At 41.4% G+C, this 24,666-nt stretch overlaps 1 protein-coding gene across 5 annotated transcripts; it reads left to right on the top strand.

Annotated features, from left to right (window-relative positions):
* Positions 1 to 974: 974 nt before the first annotated feature.
* CCDC181 (coiled-coil domain containing 181) lies at positions 975 to 24,604 on the top strand. Of its 5 annotated transcripts, none has more exons than XR_012646243.1 (7): positions 976 to 2,517; positions 11,331 to 11,491; positions 14,913 to 15,848; positions 19,762 to 19,905; positions 20,991 to 21,145; positions 22,465 to 23,254; positions 23,355 to 24,604. XR_012646243.1 is itself a non-coding variant. In XM_074999911.1 (7 exons), the coding sequence occupies exons 2-6, from the start codon at positions 11,354 to 11,356 to the stop codon at positions 22,625 to 22,627; spliced, it is 1,536 nt and encodes a 511-aa protein (XP_074856012.1). In that variant the 5' UTR covers positions 976 to 2,517; positions 11,331 to 11,353; the 3' UTR covers positions 22,628 to 22,629; positions 23,355 to 24,604. The 5 variants fall into 5 exon arrangements, 4 of the variants coding, with proteins under 4 accessions (XP_074856020.1, XP_074856012.1, XP_074856005.1 ...); XM_074999911.1 differs by having other exon boundaries at positions 22,465 to 22,629; XM_074999919.1 differs by having other exon boundaries at positions 975 to 2,517; positions 20,994 to 21,145; positions 22,465 to 24,604.
* Positions 24,605 to 24,666: the final 62 nt, after the last annotated feature.

The raw sequence follows: 24,666 nt of genomic DNA, 5'->3' as shown, positions 1-24,666 counted from the left end.
GAGGAGAGGCAGTGCTTCCATCAAAAACCCTAGCCACCTGGAGTACCCACAAACCTCTGGTTGTTTCTTCATATGAAACCCAAAAGATCCCAGCCCTTGTCTAAATAGCTGACATCCATAAATGGCAATAGAATACTGATCTGTGAAGCATGCAGCCAAAAAGTATTTTAAAAACTTCCTGTGGTATTAACTCTTCATGAAGACAGCTGTAATGTGATCTGATTTATAATGAAGTGAGTGTAGATGATAGAAATATTTAATGAAACTTCTGCACTGTTGACTTCAAGTTTCATCTGATGTTTGCATGTATGTTAAATTGTTCTTTGCAGTATTGTTGCCATGTGGGTTCAAGAATCTGAGACACACGAGGTGTAGGAAGTAGTATCTTTTATAGGACTAACGTCTGTTGATGCAAAGGATAAGCTTTTGAGTCCCCTGGAAATCTTCTTCAGGACAATCACACTGCTCTGTGTGTGGGTCTGAGCAAAAGGAGCCCAGAAGCAGAGGGAAAAGGTGCTGGGCTAGTTACCAAGTTGCAGGATTGTATTGCTATTCTTCTAACATTTTAAGTTCCCTTTGAGCTCCAGGTAGGGTTGCCAATTTTAGAATCACACAAAACTGTATAATTTTACCCTGTCTCCAGTCACTCTTGCCCATCCTCTATTGCTTTCAGTGGGATGCAGCAGAGAGTTGGGGTGCAGGAGTGGATGAGGCTGGGGGTGAGGGGTTTAGGGTACATGTAGCCAAGGCAGTTGAAGTGCTGGAGTGAGCTCAGGGCTAAGGCTGGGCTTCAGGCTGCAGAAGGGGGTGTGGGTTTTGGGGAAGGGCTGAGGTTGGGGGGTTTAGTATGCAGGAGGGGTCTTTAGCCTGTGGGGGAGGAGTGCTGTGTGTGGGAGTAAGAGTAGGGGGGACGTGTAGCATCTGTGCACTGGGAGGGACTTTGCGGTGGGGCAGGGGGTTGGGATTAGAGCTCTGCAAAGGAGTTAGGTTGTTGGGGTGGGTTCTGACTAGGGGCTGAGGGTGCAGGTGTGGGTTCAGGCTCCAGCCATGTGCTACTTAAGGTGGTTCCCAGTTGATGGCATGGGCTGTCCAAGGCAGGTGCCCTGCCTGTCCACCTGGCCTGATTCTGTGCTATTCCTAGAAGTGGCCAGACTACCTGGTTCCTAAGCAGAGGGGTAGCCAACAGCCTCTGTGCAGTGTATGCTGCCAGTGCCCCCAGGTGCCACTCTTGCACCTCCCTTTGGCCATGGTTCTCAGCCAATGGGAGATGTGGAGCTGGTGCTCAGAGTGGGGGCACTGTGCAGTGCTTGCCTGATCCCACCTGCACAGGGGCCTGTAGGACCATGCTGGTTGCTTCCCAGATCTAGAAGGAGCTTGTCTTAGCCCCATTGCTGTCAGTAGTGCTGATGAGCACCTAACCCCCTCCCTTGTCAAGCATGAGTTCTGCTTGCAAAACAGCCACTTGCAACCCTAGCCCAGCTCCTGCAGTCATGTACCAAGGGGAGACCACTTGCTCGCTTTCTTTGAAAAAGTAACCTGAGGTGCCCTGGGGTTGTAGGGGCTTGAAAGCAGGATACTCCCACTCACCTGCCAGCTCAGAGGCCCCAGGATGGACAACCTGCTGTTGGTTGTGTTTTAAATCTCCCCACTTCTGGGCCCTGACTGATTTGTGAACACAGGGTCTGGGCCTCTTGAGCAGCTGCACTGGGGCTGAGGTGCTGGGTCAGTATCCGCTCCTGCCTGGGGGATGGCTGGAGGCGGGCTGCCCTAAGCAAACTGGACTTGGGCAGAGGGCGCAGCGCCGCAGCCTGCGACGAGGTCACACACTAGGGCTCACGCGCCCGGGGCCTCGGCCAGCATCCAAGATGGCGGCGCTCCAGCCGGGTGAGTAGCTACTTAGGGCTCCAGGGAGACCATTGACTTGGAGAACTCCGGTCAGTTTTCTCACGAGACTTCGGCCCGCCTGCTCTTGGTTGCTGAGGCAACGAGACGCAGCGAGAAGTTTGGCCCTTTGGATCCGCCGTCCGCCGCGCTGGGGCGCTACAGGTGAGAGATGGGAGCTTGCAGGGGCTGGTCGCTGCTACCATGGCAACCGCTCCAGCCCCGAGGGCTCCCGCCGCGGCACGCAGGCGAGAGGGGCGGGGCGGAGGGTCCGGAGCCCGAGGCACGGGGAGCGATGGGATGAGCAGTCCTGGCTCCCCTCGCGCTGCCTGGAGCTAGACCCTCCCGAAAGGTGACCCGGGGGTTTGCTGCTCCCCCGCCCGCGTCCCAGCGATGAGGGAGCGCGCCCGGCCCGGGGCCCTGACCCGGCTGCGCTGTACGGCCCTCGGGCGGGTCCTGGTGCCGGCTTGTTAAGGCGCTTACCGGCCGGCCAAAACGAGCCGGCTTGTCGCTGGCGGGTGCTGGCTCCTTTGCAGGCGTAATCCGAGCTCCCCGCCGCTCCCAGCGGGCTGTGACGCGGGGCGCTTGGGGTCTCTGCCTGGCTGCGGCGAAGCTCCCGGGCTGGGCAAGCCGCTTGTAAGTGCTCCGTGCCTCAGTTTCCCGACAGGTAAAGGGGAGCTGGTAGGGTTCGTTTCCTTCGCAGCGGGGCTTAGCTTGGTAATTTGGTGCGCGATGTGTGTAATACGTTGGGAGGAAAGTGTTGAGAACGTACAGTGGCTTGTGATTCCGTTGTAACGGGTGTGATATTATTTGTAGGAGCAAGACGAAAAGTCTGCGAGGCAGGCGGGAAATTTTCTTAAGTCTGGCCAAAGCATTACAGGCTTTATTGCTGTTTTGTAGACGAGAGGGAAATAACTGAGCAAAGTTGATCGTAGTGTTAGGCTCGTGAACTTAATGCAACCTTATGCTAGTGATTATTCTTTCCCTTCCTTTGTGCATGCATAGCAATATCTTAGACAGCGGCTTTTTTGTGTGTGCTCCATGTGCAAAGTGACAGTTTAAATTGTGCTTAAACCCTTGAAACTTCATGAATGTTCAGTTTCTTTTTCGCATGTCAAGTGTACCAAGATGTTTATTTTTTACTTCTTGTTTATGTTATGGTGCTAAGTGCTGTATGAACGTATAAGATGCCCAGTGCTCTGAAGACCTTTCCATGTAAGCTCTGTATATGTATGAAGTTTTGCCTATATGCCTGTACTGGCAAAAAGAATAATCTATTCCAGCCAAAGCCCACTTTTGCTTACCTAACTGTTGAAACTAAAGCTTTTGCTAGCATAGCTATGTCATGAAAAAAAAACGCACTGTAACAGGTATAACTAAGCCAGCAAAACTTTTAAATGTAGGTCTGGCCTAAGTGAAGAGCTTTTACAGCTGAATGCAGTCGTTTGTGTGAAACTTTTGTTTTTTATTTTTAATGACTATTATCCAACTAAATAAAAACATTTTACATCGTCTACTATATTGATTGAGGATTACAGTTCAATAGAGACAGGAAAGCCTCACTAGGAAATCCAGTTCACCTCTCTGCAAGGGTAAAGAGATAGCTAAGTGCGCTTGAGAGCAAAATCCTCATCTGGTGTAAATCAGTCTCAGTCTAGTGAAAGTCCGTATCGCTCTGCTTATTTATGAAGAATAGAACATATGGAACAAGTAGTGCACAGTTTTCTTTTTTTTTCCCTTACTTTCCTAGCCAGTTTTTATGCATATATAATAAAGCATCATACATAATTCTATAATTTGGGACCCAAACTCTGAAGTTAAACTTTTTCAAGTGAAATTATTTTTTGAGTAGAAGCAACATGTGCTCAGCACAGGATGGGAGTTCAGGTGCTATTCCTGACCCATTGCTTTGCTGCTTCATCTGTAAAAGTGAGGTAAAATTTTCTTACTGAAAAGTAGACTTGTTAGGTTTAATTCTGGTTTCTAAAGCAGTTCAAATGTCTCTTACGTGGTTATGTAGAAAAGTGTGAAAGATGCATCCAAATAATTTTTTAAATGATCACAGTTTCCTCACCAATGCTTGGATAACTCTAATAGCCAAATGGAATTTTACTAGACATTGTAGAATAATTCATCACTGGTTTTGGAGTGAGCATAAGATGTTTAAGTTCAGGGAAAACTTTTCCAGAAAAATAAAGTGCAAGGAGATGAAAATAAGGATTAAGGATCCGCTGAGTGTGCATTCAAGTCATGGCACTTGGGTACTATGGCAATGGCTATGGTGTACGCCCTGAATAGGGCTACATCTGTATTATTGGGGATGATTGACACTCTGATATTGATGGTTGATTTAGCAGGTCTAATAAAGACTTGCAAAATCAACTGACTATTGCTCTCCCATCAACCCTGTTACTCTATGCTGCATAAGAGGAGTAAGGGAAGTAGACAGGAGGGTCATGCACTCCCCCATCTCTTCCCCCCCACCCCCAACTCCTCCCCTGTCATTCACATATCTGGAGTTGCATTCCTTTTGTCAACTTTTTGCTGTAGTGTAGATGTAGGGTAAGTATTGAAAGCATTTAGTATCTTGTGAGAGCAGATCCTTAAATTGAAGGTGTCCCCTCAACCATAAGTGTAGGATTAATGTTGTGATCTATAACAGAACACATTTTGTTTATTGTGTTTCTCTCAGAAGGCACGATGTAAATAAGCTGAACTGTGTGCAGTATTATAATTAAATGACATCTTTCATTAAATGAACATATGCAACATTTTGTATTGTGGATATGCAGAAATGTGCAAGTCAAAGTTCACTGTAAGTTCCACACAAGCCTGTGGCCCATTTGAGTGGAAACGTAAAGAAACTCTTTGAGTTTTGACTTCATCTGAACTCTAGGATTCATATGTGAACCAAAGCAACTGCTTTTTCACATACTTCTGTATCTGAGTTTTGTGGTCATACTGTAAACAGTTCTGGAGTAATGTGCTGTGTGTAGGGGGATCTTAATATAGTAATTACATAGCATAATGCTGAAATCTTAACTGATTGTTCTGTTAATTTAATTTTCACCTTGAAAAATTAATTTATTTACTTTGAATTAGAGACATGGGAACTTAAGTGAGCAATATATTGGTTGTTCACACCTTTTGTTCCTTCTTTTTTTAATTTAATCCTCTGTGAAACACATTTTGATGTTAGAAACTGAGGAGTTTGAATGTGAGGAATAGGCAGTAGCCCTCTCACTTTTCCCAGGAACATTTTGGAGCACGAAAGAGTCACAGCTAATAATGTAGCCCATGGTGTGTTGCAACCTTTGGCTGTTTAGCGATCTGTTTAATGCCCAACAATAATGTCTCCCAGTAGACGCACACAGGGGTGGACGTCTCCAAGCTGTTATGGAAACTACAAAAGCCAGGCAAAGAAACTTTTAAATAATTGCAATATCTTGCATTTATACAGAAATAATTAGAAATAAGGAACAGCATTAAGGAAGAGCTAGAATTTACAGTTTTGCCTGCACAAGGACTGTCAGCAGCTGCCTAGTAGGTAGTGTAACACTACTTCAGTATGTGCAGCCTCAGAGGGGTTGCTTGCATCACTCTTGTCATTAACAAATTGTTTACTCTCTGCTTTGCTGACACTCTAGTACAGTGGTTTTCCACCAGTGTGCTGTGAAACTGTCCAAGTGGACCATGAAATTTTGTCAGTTCTTTCCCCTCCTCCCGCTATGGCAGTTCTTTGCAGAGCCACCTTGAGGGGATGTGCTGATCCCTCAGGACCCCGTTCGCACCCGGAGGCTGTTGAAATGCTGCGTCCTGGTCCGAATGAGCTGGTGGGGAGCCCGCCCCCACTCCTTGCTGTGGCCAGGCAGGGAGAGGAGGAGAGCAGGAGCCTGCTGCAGCTGGAAGAGAGTTTAAATGCCATCTCCTGGCTCCAATGAGCTGGCAGGAAGGGAAGCTTGCCTTCAGTGGTTACTCGTTTACTCAACATCCCTAGCATAGTGCTGAGCAGACTTTGAAAATGTGTCTGTCCTCGCTGTTTAAGATGGTGTATTCTGTGGTGGATTTGAAACTTTAATGTGTATGATCCTTGTTTAGCTTATTGTATGCACTACTAAGTTGTAAACCTCTCTAGTAAGACTGTAACCATAGTAAATGTAAGTAAATGTGATGTTTATGAGCAATTGGTTCAGGTGAAAAATGTGGGTGTGCCTTGTAACTATTTGTCACATTGAAGTATGCCATGTTCTTGAAAATGCTGGGAACCAGTGGTCTAGTTACTCCCAACATATGAGTGATTCTTCCCTTTCTGGAGAAAAGTTGTTTTGGCTCTGAATCCCTTTCCCAGTTTCTCTGAATTGATATCCTCTCTATCATTTTTGACTATTATTAGGAATTGCTACAGTGTCATACTTCTAATGTAGATATAATGTGACTAAGAATTGATTTATGTTATAGTTGGATATTATTAATTCATCTTATTAAGCTGTGGTTTGATTTACTTGGTTGTAATTACCTGGTATATGTAAAACTATTCAGTATAAAATATAAACTAGTAAGGCAATACTTTGATTATTAAGAATAGAACATTTAATAATTAATTGTAGAAGCTGATTATGTTAAAGTGGGAATACCTTTTCAGAAAATTTTTTAATAAATAATGAAGAATGAATATTGAACTCCAGAATTAATTATTTCAGAAAGCTGTGCCAGCATAACATGTGAAAGGAATATTACAGCAGTATGGAACTTTTCTGAGAAGAATAAACATCAGCAAAATAACTAAAAGGACTTTAAATTGGTTCTATTGGTATATAAGTAACTTGAGAGACTTTTGCTAGCACACAACTTCCACTGATTGGCCCATACACACACAGGGTAACTCTTGCCTGATGTTGTATTGAAAGACATTTCAAGTGTGATCAACAAGTTACTCCACCCAAATTTGCAGCTCTTCAGTGAGAAGGTGAAATATGAGGTCATATCCTTTTTTGGAAAAGGACCACCTCCATCGATATATTTCAGTGGGAAACAATACTTGTAAAAAAAAAAAAAAAATTGGACACATGGCAGCCAAAGGTAGCTGTAACTGTGCCTTCAGGGGTACCATTTGCCTACCGAAGATCAATGCTGCTACCGTGAAGAAGCTCTTTTGAGCCCTCATCACATGAGCTGTTGCCACTTCTAGTTGAAGTGGTTTACCTTTGTGTAGGTGAGGGGTCAGCAAACAAAACAGCAAGAAGAGCCATTTTTTTCTTATTTGGTAAGAAACTCAATAATTCAAGAGCCTCAACGAATGGGAATACAAGACAATCTTTAATAAATGATGTCAAACCATACTTTTTGTAACCCTTATCTTAAGAACAGCACACACAACGATTTGTAATGTGACATGCTTACTGCAGGATGTTTACAAACTTTTTACATATTCTCTTTTCTCACACTTTGCATTTCTTTGTTTGTATCACTCTCTTCCTGACTTTCACTCCTGAACCTACTTTAATTATGCCAATTTTACTTCATGTTTAATTTCAGTTTTCTTCCTTAAAATGTGTGTTGTCCTTCAAAGCAGGAATGCTGCAAGCTTCCTTTTCCTTTTCAAAATCTAGACTTTTTATTAGCAACACAAGCAAAATGATACAGTATCATATCTTGAATCACATATTAAAGGGGGAGTTATCCAGTGTTTTGAGGTCACTTCGTTTGCTATTTAGGTGTGAGTTGTTCATTGCTGGGCTTTTAGACATTCATTGTTTATCAAAAATAATCAAGAGGGTTTTTTTTACTTTGCTATTAAAGCATAGGGAGCCACAAAGAAGGCCTTAAAAAGCTGGAAGCAGCTCTGGAGACACAGGTTGCAGACCCTTGGCATAGGTCTAATGTATCCTCTTCTGAGAGAGAGTTACCTTTTCTTTTTTTTTAAATAGAGTCCTTCCTTGATAACATCCTTGGGAAATATTTGGTTCCAGGCCTAATTTCCTAACAGGAAACCACCTTTAGGAAGGAGATTGTGTATCTGAAGAAATGGAGACATCATGAAAATCTATCTTGATTAATATCTTGTTTTTGGTTCTCTGTGCCTTAAATATTGAGTCTGTTCTGGTCTGGCTATGGTCTGAAGAAGTGGGTCTGTCCCACGAAAGCTCACCTAATAAACCATTTTGCTAGTCTTTAAAGTGCTACTTGACTGCTTTTTGTTTTCTATCTTGATTAAGTCTGAATGGTAGGATTGAAACAATCCTGCGTCAGTACAGGGACTGGGACAGCTGCTGTTTTCCTCTCAGCGAATCCATAGGAAAGCTGGGTTTTGAAAGAAAACCGGAAGTTCCTTGGGGAAATAACTATATTGCTTTCCCATATAATCAATTGAACCACATTGCCATGATGCAGAATTTCAGGCTTAAAACTTCAATTGGAATAGTACCAAAATATTCTATTCCAAATAATTGAAAAACAGATTGTGTTAGTCCAAAGAGCAACATGCTTACTGTGGTAAGTATAATCGAAACCTAAATTCCTTTCCATGATAATTTTAAGAACTTATTTTTTGTTTGTGATAAATAAGTATTTTTCTAGGACTGAAAGCACTGTTTGAACTTGTGTGATATTTCTGTACAGACAATGTTGTATTTTTATGTTTTAAGGCTGATTTAATTATTGCCCAAGCTTACTAAATTTATGTTGGTGATTCTTCAGAGATGTTAACCAAATGTTTACAATTTCACCTTGTTTTACGCTATACAGTGAAACTGAGCCTTTGCTGTGTTGTTGTGCCATTTGGAGTTATGGTTACCTATTTACAGCCTGTTATTCCAGAGTAAGCTGCTTTAAAGAATTAACTTCTTAAATCACTACTCTGCCTGGTTTTATATCTATTTCCCTTTCATGCCTACTTTGGCAAACAGGCACTTTTTAATTTAATTTAATTTACTTATGTTACTAATTTTAAGAACCCTTTGAAAATTTGTTTCTTTGATATTGCCTAATGCAGTGTTTCTTGAACTATTTTGTGGAACACTGGTGTTCTGTGAACAACTTGCTGGTGTTCTGCAAGTGTCTGACACTGTTCTGATATCATGCACTGATGGTATATATTTTCTGTTATTAAAACCAGATACAATGCTATGATACCTGAATAAATTACTTCATTTTGTTTTTGCTGTATATGTTGCTGTTTTTTTTTCCTGGAGAAAATTTTCATAGGTGTTCCATGTAAAAATATTATTGTTTGGTGTTCCGTGTTCTCAGTATGTTTAAAAAACACTGCCGAAATTCATGAGAAAAGAATGATTGGAAATAGAATATGAGGTCACCTTCTTAATCTAATACATTTATAATTATCCAATAACTCAATTTTTAGCTTTTGTATTCCTTGAGCTACTCATATGAGGAAACAGCTAATGCTTCCATCTAATTATTTCTCTTAATTATCAATTTTGATGTTTTGGTTTGGTAATCTAATTTTAAAATTACCTTTGCTCAACTCTTTCTAAAAGATGCCTTTTTACCCCCATGCCTAAATTCTGTCATTTATGGTGAAAACTGAGGGATTTTAAAATACAAGTTTTAAATGGGAAACTGTTATTTAGCAGCTCATTTTACAGCTGCTTTGGGTTTAGGATTCTCAAGATAGTAAACTTCAACACAGACTTTGAATAGCTTCAAAAGTATCTCACATAACTGTGACAGGCAACAAAATGGAAAATTAAGTTCAGTGTTGATAAATGCAAAATGTAATGCCCATTGGAAAGCATCACAACAATACATATAAAATGATGGGGTCTAAATTAACTGTTATCAATCAAGAGAAAGATCTTGGATCCATTGTGGGATAGTTCTCTGAAAACATCCACTTAATGTGCAGCAACGGTCAAAAAAGCAAACACAATGTTGGGAATTGTTAAGAAATGGATAGAGAATAAGACAGAAAATACTTTATAACCTCTACATAAATCAGTGGTATGCCCACATTTTGAATACTGCATGCAGATGTGGTTGCCTCATATCAAACATACATGTTAGCATTGGAAAAAGTCCATAAAAGGACAACAAAAATGATTAGCATATACAACAGCCACCATATGAGGTGAAATTAAGACTGGGAGTCTTCAGGTCAGAAAAGAGATGCCTGCTGGGTGGTGGGGGGTATGACAGAGGTCTGTTAAATCATGACTGGTGTGGAGAAAGTGAACAAAGAAGATTTATTTATTTCTTCCCATAACAAAATAACTAGGGGTCACCAAACGAAATCAACAAGTAGCAAGTTTAAAACAAATAACAGGAGATAATACTTTGCACAATTCACAGCCAATTTATGGAACTCTTTGCCAGAGGATGTTGTGAAGGCCAAGACTATGACAGGGTTTTAAAAAAAGCTAGGTAAGTTCATGGAGGATAGGTTCAGCAATGGCTGTTTGCCAGGATGGGCAAGAATGGTGTCTCAAGCCTCCGTTTGTCAGAAGTTTGGAAATGGCAACAAGGGATGATCACCTGATGATTATCTATTTTGTTCAAAGCACTTGGCTTTGGCCACTGTCTAAAGGCTGAATACCGAGCTAGATGAATTTTCGTTCTGACCTAGTATGGTTGTTCTTTTAGTCTCACTGACGTTAACAGGAGACTCCAGTTAAGTGCCTGTTGCATCAGGCTGTTCTTATTTTGAATATTCTGCTCTCTTGGGCAGGATGAACAGTCTCTTCTGGGACATGTGGGACCCAGTTCTTTGCTATGTTAGCTTTGGGCTGTGGCAATTATTTCAGTAGAATCTGGGCCTTGTTTGAATTAACTGATGATGTCTTTATGCTGGTTACATGTTGAGGTCAAAATATATTGCCATTGCCACAGGCCCGATTGCCCTGCCTGGTATAGTTATAATAAATGAAACATCACCACTGCTATTTTATAGCCACTGACCGATATAAAATAGGAAATAAAAACCGGAAATGGAGTAGTAGATGGTGTTATTTGGTACCAGCAATGTTAGGTACACATGCAAAAATGGTCTAATAGTGAAAGAATAGGGACTAGAAGTCATGGGTTCTCTTCCTAGCTCTGCCAGTAACTTTCTTTAAAACCATAGGTGAATCAGCTTGCTTCTCAGGGCCTCAGATCTCCATAGGTGAGAATGAAAATATCTCCTAATCTCACATGGTTTGAAATGCAAAATCCATTCATGGTTGTAAATCCCGTTGGGATCGTTTCTTGCAAGGTGATATAGAAATATCTAGGTGGTTGTATTATTCATCATTTTACCTGTGTGCCACTGGAATCAGTAGTTCATTGTAATGTTTATTGCCGTGAAAGCTTATGCTTCAAAATATGTTAGTCTATAAGGTGCTGCAGGTGGTCTTGTTGCATTTGAAGATACAGACTAACTTGGCTACCCCTCTGATAGTTTATTGTTGTGTGTCAATAAAAATATGTAAAAGGACACTTTTTCTCTCTTGTAGCATTGCTGTAACACAGAGCTAAAATGAGTGAGAAGGAAGACACTAATGACTTGAGAGAGGCTGGTGACTCAACAGAAAGTGCAGAATATGAGGATGATTTTGAAAAGGATCTTGAGTGGCTAATTAATGAAGAAAAAGAAGACATTAATGGGCAAACAGAGGTATTTGATTACAAAATATGCTTATTTTACAGTAGATTTGGAAATCTTACCAACTGGAACCTCCCCTACAATCAATGCAAGTTTGATCTGAAATATATATGTAATTATAATCTTGTTGCTATTTAAGGAAGAAAAGGGTATTTGGGATTCTAGCAAAAAAGATGCAGTGTACCCTGGCTTTTCAATCTTCTTTCCCGGAACAAAGAGAATGTACGTGGATCAAAAGTACTACTTTCATTTCCAAGTTGTTCTCTTTAAGCATTTGTGGAACACCTGATATGTGGGTCTTTTTTACATTGCCTGAAATAATTTTGCAACTCAGACTTTGGTTCATTCCAAACTACGTGAAGATGGGAATAAGGAGAGATGTAGTAAGAGAGGCGTTAGTGCCAAAATGGGAGCCGATTATGAAATTCAGTACTTGGGAGCCTGTCTCAGGCTGGATATGTTTGGTACCGCCCTCTTATCATTCTTGCATTCTTCTGTACTTTCTTTTGCTCTGCTTCTGGCCTGTGTTGGGAGGAGGGACAGAAAGGCCCTCACCAAAGGACTCTAACAACATAAACAAGCCACATTCTGCTGTTAAGTGTCAAACCGTATGGGACAGACCACCAAGACACAGTGTGGCTGGCCTTTCACAGACCATAGCTCTTCCACATCATAACCTCTGGGGGCATGGCTATCAATTCTAGAAGGCTCCGTTCATAAGAGTGGGGCCTGCTCCTGTAGTCTGCAATTTAGCTGTGTGATTCTTTTCTACGTACAGCATTTTTAAATCTGTAAGGATAGCTATTTTATATTTGGTTCAGTGCGGACAGTAACAAGTGTGGCAGACACATTGTGTCCTCTCATAGCAACTGCACTTTTGTTCCTTTTCATTTTGTTTAACCTATCAGCCAGAGTAAATGGTTGCTGTTTGTGTATGGAAAACACATTTGTGTTGCTCTCCTCAGGCCATTTGTAGCACAGTTCTCTGTTACCATGAAACCATGCACCTGTCCTGTATCCACTGTCCATGCCACAAGGCTGGTTTTGTGACCAGTAGCTGTGAATGTGACTGTTGTAGCAGCAGAAATAGTTCTCTAGCATGGTTTGATACTTTTCTGATCCTAAATATGTTTAAGCAATCCGAGCATGCTCAGCAGTATCTGCTAAAGCTTCTTCCCTTACTCTGCTTTGACTTGGAATGATGATGTGTGCAGTCTTCTGTTAATGTGGCTTAAAAGAGTACAGATGGTGCACATGAGAGATGAGGAATGGGTACTGTATACATAAGGAGGTCAAAATGATGGAGACAGGTAAAGGAGGGAGTCAGATAAGCAAAAGACAGGGATTGAGAATAGGAGCCAGGGTTAAGAAAGGGGCAGAGGCATTGCCAAACAGTGGCAGAAGGGAAAAATACTAGGACAGTAAGGGGCAGAGAAGATAAAAGTTACTCCAGATGGGACAAGCAGTCTGCTGTGGTTGCAGATTTAGAATATAAGAAGCAGACAGAAGACTTACGTGGTCTTGACCACAGCATATTACTTCTTTAGTTGCTACATTTGGTTTAATCATCCTTTCTGAACAGAGCCTCAAAACCTGATGCCCACTCCTTCCATTCCACTAACGCTCTTCAGAACCTCACAGGAAAAGACAAGCTCCATAAGAGGAGAACTGGTGTGACAGTGACCTTCTTAGCTCAGGCTGCATCAAGCAGTAAGAAAAGTGTTTTTGATCGGAACACTGCAAAATAACTACTACTTTAGTTCTGGCTCCTTTTCTCTCTTTCTTTTCACTCTTATTGGGCAGCACCTATCGCATTGTTATGCAGCAGGGGTCAGCAGCCTTTCTGAGGTGGAGTGCCAAAATGTGACTTTTTGACCTATATGTAACCTCCTAGTGCTGGTGATACATTTTAAAGTCACTAATAGTCGGACTTACAACAGCTTCATTAATAAGTAAATTGAGATGCAGAGATTTACTGTTTAGGGAGTTGAAGGGACATTTTATCAAGAAGCCCAAGAGCCAATGCTCACTTCTCTTTGTATCTTCCAAAATATGGAGGTTCAGAATAAGCAAAGAGAAGTCCCTTTTGATCCTCATGCAAAATACAGAACTTACAGGCATGAGATTGGACTCTGGGATAGTCAAACTTCGTTTGTCTTGAGGCAGGTTTCAGACCATCTTCACTTGAACAAATAAATTTACTGTTCAAAGATTTAACAAGTAACTGTAGCTTTCTGCCATATCACATTGCGTGATGCACCTACAAAACCCCACCTGCCAAACTCCATATTTGTCATATTTATCGTTGTTTGCATGGGAAGCCCATCTTAATGGACTACTAGTGCACAGGACTTGGATTTCAAAAGATTCATTGGGTCATATCAACATACTTGAATTCAGAGCAGTTTACCAGGCACCCAGTCACTCTTCTGCCAATTGCTCCAAGCCAGTCTGTTTAAATCATGTCAGATGACACAATAACAGTCTGTTACATAAGAAAACAAGGAGAAGAATAGTCTTTCCTCTTGTGAAAAGGAGTAGTAAGGCTCTGAAATTGGTGCACATGTCATCAGATCACTGTCAGCAGTTCACTTATTGGGTATACAAAACGTGCTAATGGATGATCTCAGCAGGCATTTTTCATGAATCATGAATAAGAGTTTTTTGACTAGGCAGGACAAGCCATCTTTAGCTGCTGAGGTCAGCCAGCAGCAAATTTGTTTGCAACACACACATGGTATCAGATGTTTGGTGCAAGAGGAGGACAGAGTCCAGGTTCTCTGGTGGATGGCCTTTCAGTTTCAATGGTCAGAAGCCCTAATGCACACTTTTTTTCTCAGGCAAGAGTGTCATGCTGTTGAGTCTTGCTAACATGTTCAGGGTCTAACTGTTCACCATATTTGGGAGCAAGAAAACATTTCTCCATAGGTCAGGTTGGCAGAGACCCTAGAGCTTTTTAAACTTTCTCTGCATAAACTGGGCATAGTCACTTGCAGCTTTCAGTTGGTGTAAATGGTGGATTTTCTGTAACTTGAAGCCTTAATCATGATGTGAGGATTTCATTAACTTAGTCAGAGTTTATGGGCCTATTATAGTAAAGAGCGTGGTCAGCAATATTGAGGATGCCGGACTAGATGGTGGTGATGGTCCATTCTGGCCTTAAAGTTTTCATAATGTGCTCAAAGTGGCATATTCAGCGTTTCCTATAGAAACTAAACTGTTAATTTCCTGATTTCTGTGTTTTAAAATCCCAGACTTAATGATACACTCTGTGTGTGTGTGTGTGTGTGTGTGTGTGTGTGTGTGTGTGTGTGTGTGTGTGTGTGTGTGTGTGTGTGTGTGTGTGTGAGAACTACACTGTTTTAAATTTTTTAGAAAAGTTATTTCTTACACAGCTTTAAAGGAAGAACTTTCTTTTTATAATCCTGATCAGAATGAAGAGGATGTTGAAACAAATATTGATGAAGAGTTGGAAAACAATGAGGAAACAAAAGGATGTGTATATGCAGATCTACAGAAGAGTCCACCAAATGAAGAAAAACTTGTATCTGTACCCAAAGTTAAACCATCGGATCATATATCTGATACAGACAGTGAGAGCTCAGTCCAGGAATCCAAGCTGGAAAACCAGCAGGAACTGGATGAGGAAGATGATGAAGAGATAAAGCGCTATATTTTGGAAAAGATTGAAGAAGCCAACAAGCTGCTGCAAAACCAAGAGCCTCTGGATGAAAATAGAGAAAGAAAACTAAAATTCAAAGAAAAATTGATAGATTTGGAAGTTCCTCCACCAGAAGATATGGGGGCTTATAAAAATGTTCCTGAAAGTGAAGAGGATATTTCAAGTAGTTTGTCTCAACTGCATATTTCTAATGAACCAGGAATGCAAACCATGTCTTTTTCACTTAATGGTGGCAAAGATGAGGAACATAAGGATGGCAAGATTCTAGTAGAAAAAGATGGGAAATTTGAACTGTTGAGTTTACGTGATATTGAAAGCCATGGTTTTTTGCCCCCACTAAGTGTTTCTTTCACTGACATTGAAACTCAACCTATTTCTCCTAAATTTTCCCATTCCATTATTTTTGGCACTCCCAGCCTAAAAAAAGAAGAGCCTTCACTTCAGCCAGTGGTAAATTCTTGCTTTCCCATTGGCGAAGAGTTTATTTGTTTCCCTAAGCCTCCACCTAATCCTAATTATCGTCCAAACTCAGCCATCAACATTGCAAGAAGTATGGGAATGAGAAAACCACCACGCAGGGTGCAGTCTGCAAACATGCCTTTGAGAAGCTCTACTTACAGTCTTTCGCCCAGACAAAAAGAATTGCAAAAACATATGCAAAAAAGGAAGGAGAAGCTAAAGAAAGAGGTGAGAGTACAAAGGAAATAATGAGATCATAGTGACTCCTGGACCTTGTCTGTTCCTCAAACTTAATGCAAAGTATTGCTTCTCAAAAGCCATTCAGTCGTTTATTCCGTTTCCTCACCTGGAGTAATAATAATAATTTGCACTTATAAACCAAATCCAGAAATAACTCTTTCATTAAAAATCTAGCTTAGAGAACACTCAAGGATGAGTCGGCATGGCTCTTTAAGGAGTCATTTGCGCCGCTAACTCCTCTGGCAGCTCTCTGCTCTGCCACCGCCCAATAGAACTAAATTTAATTGGTTTAACCGGTGGCGGGAGGGATCCGGCCATTAAACCAATTACATTTAGTTCCATTATTTCAGCAGCCACAGTGCAGGGAGATGGATGCACTGCAGGTGGGGGAAGTGCTAAGCCTGCAGGAGAGCTGGGGGTTGGGAGGGCTGAGTCTACCCCTTCAGGAGCTGTGCAGAGGAGGAAGAGGTGCCGGGGTGGGGGCGGCTGCGGAATAGCAGTGTGCAGAGCTGACGGAGCAGTACCTGTCTCCTGCTGGCTGAGTACGGGCACGCACACCAGTACGCTCAAGCTGTATATGATTTTCCACAAGAAGGGTGAGGAGCCACCCCACGTGCAGCTGGAGGAGCTTGGTTAAGGCGGGTTAATGCTGGGGATGATGGGGTGGGTTTGGGGTTAAGAGGGATTAAGCCTGGGAATGGGGGCGGGTTTGAGGCTGAGAGGGGTTAAGCCTGGGAGCATGGGGGGCGGGTTTGTGGGCCAAGGGTGGTAGAGCTTGGGGGTGGGGGGTGGGATGGAGGGTTGATGGGAACATTGCTCCTTCCTCCTGAAGAGCCTATCCCCAGGTGCAGCATTTTCCTTCTCCTCATTTGGTCTGCAGTCCGAGGGCGAAAGTAACATAAACTGTCTAACTGGTACAAATCATTGTGTGCGCTGTTCTTTACACAGGGGTTGCAAACAGTATGGTTTGATGTTATCTATTAAGGACTGTCTCATTGACATGCATTGTGGCCCTTGAAGTATTGATTTTTATAACTGAATTTGAAAAAATTGCTCTTCTCACTATTTTGGTTGCAGACTCCTGGTCAAGTAAGTCCAATGGACCTGGGCCATTGGAAGGAGAGAATGAACTTGTGATGTTAGAGGCTAAAGTCCTGTGCTCTGCCACCTGAGCTAAAAGCCGGCTGGCTCTCAGCCAAGGCTGTAGAGCAGAGACTTCACTTGCCCTTGTTCAGTGGTCTCGGTGCCTCTGAGGTTACACATAGAAAGGAAGGAAATGTCCATTTAATGTGGTAGACCCTTATATAATGTGGTAGCAATGTTTCTAGAAAACTGCATGTTATATAAAAATGCATTATTTAAATTGAAGAGACGATGGGGAAATTCGGATTACATTCCCAGCCATGACACAGTTGTACAGGTGGGGGGAAATGGGAAGGTGTGACTCTGGATGTGGAAGGGTGATTGGGGCAGGAGCTGGGGCATGGGATGGGGCTCGGGGTCCTAGATTCAGGGGGCATGCACTTAAAATGGCTCTCTGTGCCCTCTGTTGCTGGTGGAGGTGTAGCGATGCATCTCTGTACGTTGGCTCCAGTTGCAATCAGCTGTCAAGGAGGAATGGGGATAGTGTATTGAGCCCCCTAGTCACACCTCCACATGGAACAATGGCCATTGGGAGCTGTATTGGGAGAGCTGCCTGAAGGGGCTCCGGGTGGCAAATCCAAGGAGTGCTTACCTCAGGTGGTCCCCTTGCTGCTCCTGGCAGAGATGCAACTAAATGTCCCTGTGTTGGACATGGTGGTGGCACCTGTGGGTGGAGGCAGTGTGCAGAGCTGTCTGGCCATGTTTCCACCAGGAACAGCAGACATGGAAAGCTGCTTGCAGGGAGTCACCTGAGGTGAGCGCCCCCCAGATGCAGCACCCTGAATCCCTCCTGCCCCAAGCAACCTCCCACATCCAAACTCCATTCTGTGAACATGCTATATAAAAATAGTGTGTGCAATCTAAAAACAGGCCACTGAAGGAAAAGTGTTATGTCAAAAACACTGTATAAACTTGTGTTACATAAGAGTAGGGTTTACTGTATATCCATAAACTTGGCTACCCCCATCACATTCACTGATAGATTCTTCTTGTCTATTCATAATTCCTATACGCCTCCGACCCAGACAGTAAGGTTATGTCTACACTACAGTGATCTTTCGACAGACGTTATGGTCAGAAGAGATCTTCTGACAAAACTTCTGTCAGCAGATGGTGGCCACACATTAAAGTGGATTGCTCTGTCGATCCACTCGGTTGACAGAGAGCGGCCAGACTGCCAAGCTGCTTTCTCGACAGACTGGCCAACCGGAAGCACAGCAGACAGGACTGCCTGGTGACCTGGAAGCCCCATCTGTTGACAGAGGGCTCCTTGGAATGTCCACATGGAACGTCCACGTGGCTTTTTTGACAGATTTTCTCCAGAAAGGCTTTATGCTTCCTGGGGGAGAAGCAGAAGGCTGTCAACAAACGTGCTGATGAGTGTTGCCTTCAGGAAACCTCAGAACTTTCCTTTGTGGGGAATTACCTTGTTTTATTATGGAAGTATTAAATAGAAAACAATTCTGGTCACCAGCTCTCAACACTATTATGTAAAGCAGCAATTTCAAACAAAACTTAGGACTTGTCTGTACTTAATGTGGTACTGATGCAAGAGCGCTTCACTGAAAGCGTTCCCTGTGCTGATAGGAGAGCTTATCCTATTGTCATAGTTAATCCACCTTACTTAGAGGCAGTAGCTAATTTTCTAGTTGACCTAGTGCTAGTTATGCTTGGGGTTAGGTCAGTTTAACTGCATCTTTCTGGAGTATGGATTTTTCACATCCCTGAGTGACATAATTCTACCAACCTAATTTCATTATGTAGACCAACCTTTAAACCTATTTTAGCTGGCCAGATCAATGCCTTTAATTTATAATCCTATACTAAAGAGGTGAAACTGTACTGTGTTCTTTCTGCTCTCAGGAAATCAATATATATTAGGAAAAGTAAGTTTCTGAAAGATTAAATGTGTAGCAAAGACGTGAAAACTGTGTAACAGTTGTCAGTTTTTCTAGCTAAGTGCTAAGAGATTCAGGGAGAAATTTATTTGGATTTCAAAGGTGTACATTAGTCTGCGGGAATTTTTAGTTTGAGTGTGGATAGCTTTTGTGCCAAAGAGGAACAAAATTTCATGAGACAAAATTTCTGAATACCAGTGCTTGTCATTGACCAAAATATCTTCAACATTCACAAACCACTCAAAGATAATATCCCACTTTTTCAAAAAAACAAAACAAAATGTCTGTCATCATGTTAGCTTAACACAGCTCTGAAGCTATCAGCACCTCCATAATTAAATGACATTATCCTCAACCCCAGTGCACTGGCACACTCCAGAATTCTCTCGTGTAGGTCATTGGCTGCACTCACAAGTATTTTTGATTTTTGGGGTCCATCTAGACTGGAGAAATCCTGTGAACAGTTTTTAAAACAGGTCATTGAAACTCATTTTAAACCAGTTAGAGCCCTGGGGTAGATCTGATTTAAGGTGTCCTGACACATTTGTACTGAACCTCCAGTGATCTGAGAAAAGCATGGAAGGCTTTTGGAAACTGAGGTTGTATTAAAAGGATTAGAATTAAAGCTTCCAAATATAACCTTAATCATAGAGGTGCTCAAGAGCAGTTTTCTCCTCAAGACAGTGTTGACTTGATGTGTCTGTTGATTATTCCGATTTCTCCAATAACTTTGCGGGTAAGGTGCGTAAGTAATTCAGACAATTTGTATTGGTTTGTCTGCTCTGACACCGAAGCCCTTTGCATGTGTCAGACTAATACCTTTCTTGTAAGATATTACTCAGGCCTTATTTTTGCACAAGGAAGAAGAACAGAAAAGACAACAGGAAGAGGAAAAGAAAAGAGAGAATGACATGGTCTTTAGAGCATGGTTGCAGAAGAAGAAAGAACAAGTACAGGAAGAAAAGCGAATTCAGCGTGCTAAAGAACTAGAAGATTCAAACAGAGTAAGTTAAGACTCCTCCATCCCATACATGTTAAGGATGCTCTGGGTACTCTAAATAAATAAATCAATAAATAAATTTACACTCATTTTGCTCAGCTCATCATTATAAAAAATGAACAAAGCAAGCAATAACAAGCAGTCCTGTAATACCTTAAAGACTAACAAATTGATTAGGTAATGAGATTTTATGGGTAAGACCCACGTATTCAGATTATTGGAATAGATGATTAGAATTTAGAGTTAATGTAGGTGGGGATGGGAGGGGGTGCTACTTTTAAATATGACATCAGGAATTGAAATAAACATAAATGTTTAGAACACTTTAACTTCCCTGGACATTCAATAATGGCTTTGAAAGTAGCTATTTTTGTACAGAAGGATTTTACCACAAGAATACAGAGGGAGACATCTGAATTGGAATTCATTTGTGAGTTTGACATATGTAACCTTGGGATTAATACAGAACACAATTATCCTACACATTACAAGGGCAATTTCCCCACTATTTGATATTCAGAGGAATGGGGAACATCCTACTTAACTTAATTTGCACCATCTGCTGGTCTTACTAGTGACAGAAAATCCTTTTCCCCTCCCCCTCCTTTTATAAACCCTACTCTATTTTCTCTTACAAGTTATAGAACTGCTCAGCTGACTACAATTTTAACATAGTGCACTTGTATCACGCAAGAAGCTGTGCTTATTTGACCTTTATGTCCTAAGATCATGTTACCATATGGCATCTTAGCATGATGATGATTTGACTGTGCCTTAGCATGAATCACAGCCAGGAATTAAATGTTTCTGAAGTGTATCCATTAGCATTTATTTACACTTGTGTTAGCAAGCAATTTACATGTTACAATGCGGACAAAAGCTCTAAACTTTGAATCTGAGATTTGTGTCTCAATTTCTAAATTGGGGGTGGGGGCGGGGGGGCGGCAGTAATACTTAGTATGTTTCTGTGGCTGGATTCAGCATGGTTTATAAAGCCTATATCATTACCTGGCATGGAAGATGTAGTACTGTTGTTATATTAATTTCAAAGACAAACAGCATATTTATGTATATGTGTGCTTTAATTAGCAGGAGAACAGAGATCCAGAGGAAGCTTTCAGGTTATGGCTTAAAAAAAAGCACCAAGAACAAATGAAAGAAAAACAAATGGAAATCCTTAGACGCCAGGAGGAATGCCTGTACTTTCTTCCAAGAACAGAGGAATGTGACAAAGCCTTTAAACAGTATGTCTATGGCTCTTGTATTCAACAGAGCTAGGGTGTCCGAATGTTGTATCCCTCAGCATCTTAAATTGTACAATTGATTTTAGAATGCAACTTTATTTGTAAAACATCTATCATAAAAGTTATATCCCAGAATGCTTGCGAAGGAAACATCTGCTTTTGAATGAAGCAAATTCTAGTGGGTGAGGAAGGAACTGAGGAGGTTTTCAGTAGAGGTTGAAAACCACCTTCCTCTTCCTTCATGCACTCACACGTGAGTGTAAGAGCCTTCTCCTGTGTTGTTCCTAACAGATGATACAGTCTTACTCTTTCTGCCTCTGCTCACTCTCCTTCCAAACTTCTGTTTAAAAATTTTCCAATTTCTCTTTCTCTTTCTCTGTCACTATTTAATGCAAGTATTTTGGGATGATGTTTGAATGAAAAAATAGCTATATAAAATAAGGCTTTTATATACTACAGGTTGCACAACCTAGTGCTTATTGACTTTCACTTACTAAAGAAAGTCCTGCTGATGACTAAAGCAGTTAAAACATCTAGCTCTGTCGCTGGCCGAAAATCCCTTTACTATTTTAGTTTTTCTAAACCAGAAGGTAAACTGTTGTGAACAGCATGGGTTGCTGTCTAGTTTTAACCTTTTATAAAGAATGTGGGAGGGACAACTCCTTAGAACTGAAGGGGGGGAACTGGCCTGATGTCAGGTGTGCCATCCTTTGAACAGAGAAATGAGGTCCTTTACATTCTTCACCGATGGTGAAAACAGCATCCCTTTTAAGGTGATTTTTTTGTGGGGCTTGGCAGTCTGAAGATCCATGTCACAGGTGCCTAGGGCTAAACCTATTTGGAGTCTGGTGAACTCCGTCTGACCCTCCTCCCAAACTTCTTGCACTCATCCAACTGAGCTTTTCAGCCAGTTCCCTCTTTAGACCCCTCTTGACATTACCAACTCCTGGTGTCCAGCCCGCTGATCAAGGTGCGGTCTCATAGTGGGAAGATATAGTGGCAGTAAAGGTTGTAGATCAGTTAGTTTTTGGAGAAGGGACTGCATTTGCTTCAGGCAAAGGTCCCACTCTTCCTTCTCACTGCTGATCCTCTTGTAGATATGTCCCACTAGTTTCCACATCTGCTTTTAGCCTAAAAAAACAGTCCCTGGATGTAGCCTGTTTGCTAAGCGATACTGGGGCTTTAGTTAACAGTTAGATTGACTCTCAGTTAAGAGAACAGTTGTCATCTGTGAGTACAGCCAGAAGTGATGGCCAGTGATTTAAAGAAAGTGCTTTTGATCATGCCCCATCAGTGCTTTCAAACTTATTTCTCCACAGATGGCTCAAAAGAAAGAGAGAGGAAAAGCGAGCAGAGGATCTGGCTGCCAAAGAACGATCCAGGCAACTTAGGCTAGAAGCCAGAAGAGCAAAACAAATCCAGAATATCCTCTGCACAATTTCTGAACCTAAATCCTTTCGCTTCACAGATCATTACAGCTGAAGGTTTCGTGTGTCTTGAATATTCGTGTCAGCTGCCATACCTTATATGGCCTGAGTGGCAGCTTTTTACAGTTGTTGCCCTTTTGTAGTATTTTTTAATAATGGTTTAAAATTTTTTCTCATAACTGACAATGTTTACCACTTATCTTTTATTTATTTATTTATAATTTGAAATGACAAACCTGATTCTATTGCATGTATGACTCAGTGGTGCTTTCAGTCCCACTGAGCTGAAATGAAAATATATATCCATGGAAGTGGAAGTTTAAATTCCTTTTAAAAAAAAAAAAAAAAAAAAGAGTTGACTGGTGTATAATGCTGATTCTCCAGGGTGAAAATACATTTTTCTCCCCATTTTCTTTAACATTTTGCAGATGGTTTGATTTAGTTGTGTTTGGCATGTTCATTCAGGGGCTGATATGACATATTTATCTTTGAAAATAGCACAATGGATAAAGTGACATTATCTCACAGAAGGCTTAGTCTATTTCAGTCTTTCATTTCTAGGCTGATGACACTCTGAGTGAAGTATTTATCTCTTCTATCTTCTTAATGAACCCTTTCAGGAAGTAAAAGATGTTCTTCCCTTGCTGCTCATCCTGGCAGAGGAGAACATTGTGTGTCACAGGTCATTAATTTGACAGTTTTGAAAGGGTGCTTTAATTTGTTCCATGACCAGTTATGCAAGAGATCAGACTATATTGATCAATGTTCCTTTCTTTTTTCAGAATTTATTCATCTACTTGCTGAAGCAGATCAACATGGAACAACTTTGGCTTACTTTGTGTCCCTGTTTTGATAATCTAAAAGTCATACTGTTAATTCCACTATCAAAGTAGGAACGGCTATATTTCTTAATTTTTAAAGTAAAAAATAGTTCATGTTTACACTAAGTTTCAAATGATTTCATTCTAGTTCTCTACCCACACATGCATGCTCACAAGTAATATTGGCTTTGCATGTCTTTGCCTGTTCTACACTAGTTAAGAATTTAACTTTCTATTACCTGGCTGGCTCTAAACATGGTGTGTATCTATACCCAACATAATACTCACAGTGATTCAAGCCTTGCATAGAAGAAACGTGGGTTTTTCTGAAACCAAGTTGTCGCTGTCCTGTTTGGTAAAGTGGGGTTCCTTATATACATTAAGTATGCCTTCTTGGCTGCTCTTACCAAAACACTGTAGGATAATCTAGATTTCCAAAAATGCACTGCTGCATGTAGCTAGGAAGTATAGTAGGTTTGAGACAGTTGTTGGAAAAGACCTGTTAGTAGACACATCTCAGTTGTGTTAACTAGGTCCCATCAGAGTAAAACTAGTTATTTTTTTAAAAAATACTGATTGTTAAAGCCTTTGTCTGTGACCTAGGACAGGAGAAAAAATTCTTGAGCACAACTTAGCTAGGAGTAGCAAACTAAGGCTCAGAAGATGCTTATTCGGTTGTGTGTGTGTGTGGTGGGAGGCGTGGAAACAGGTGCGTTCTTTTCCTGCTTAAAATGTAAGGCTTCAAAGCCTAACTACCCTTCAGCTTTAAAATAGCAAAGGGCGTGGGGGAAGAGTTAGCCTCTAACATTTTGCTTAATGATGAAAAGAGTTATAGTGACAGAACTAGACCCTCTTCTACTTTCAGATGGCTGCTACCCATTCACATTCATGTGTCCACCTTGCCCTCTTTTTCAGATTTAGTGATAGATTTGGACATGAGAAAATGGTGGAAAGAATTGAAGTGATCTTCACACCATACTTTTTAAGGGTTGGAGAGGGAACAGAGCACAAGAACATTCCAATGTGCACTGCTATTGGAAGGTTCTGCTATTCCAACCTGCACCACTGGCACATCACAAAAACATGAGAGAGTGGAGATCAGCTTGAAGTCTGCTTATATGTTACCAGCCTTTATTTCTCTGTAATACACTGATAAATCCATCAATTTAGTACGTGTGTTTGCCGAGCCTGTAACAGGTGGTGAGAGGAATCTTTGTGAACTAAAGCCATTCAATTAGCTTTCCTTGAACTCTACCGGACTGACAGCTTGTAT

Source organism: Carettochelys insculpta, chromosome 1 (genome assembly GCF_033958435.1).
Source record: "Carettochelys insculpta isolate YL-2023 chromosome 1, ASM3395843v1, whole genome shotgun sequence".
Lineage (NCBI taxonomy): Eukaryota > Metazoa > Chordata > Testudines > Carettochelyidae > Carettochelys > Carettochelys insculpta.
Note: the sequence above shows the minus strand (reverse complement) of the source record. Positions and strands in the feature narration are given on the sequence as shown.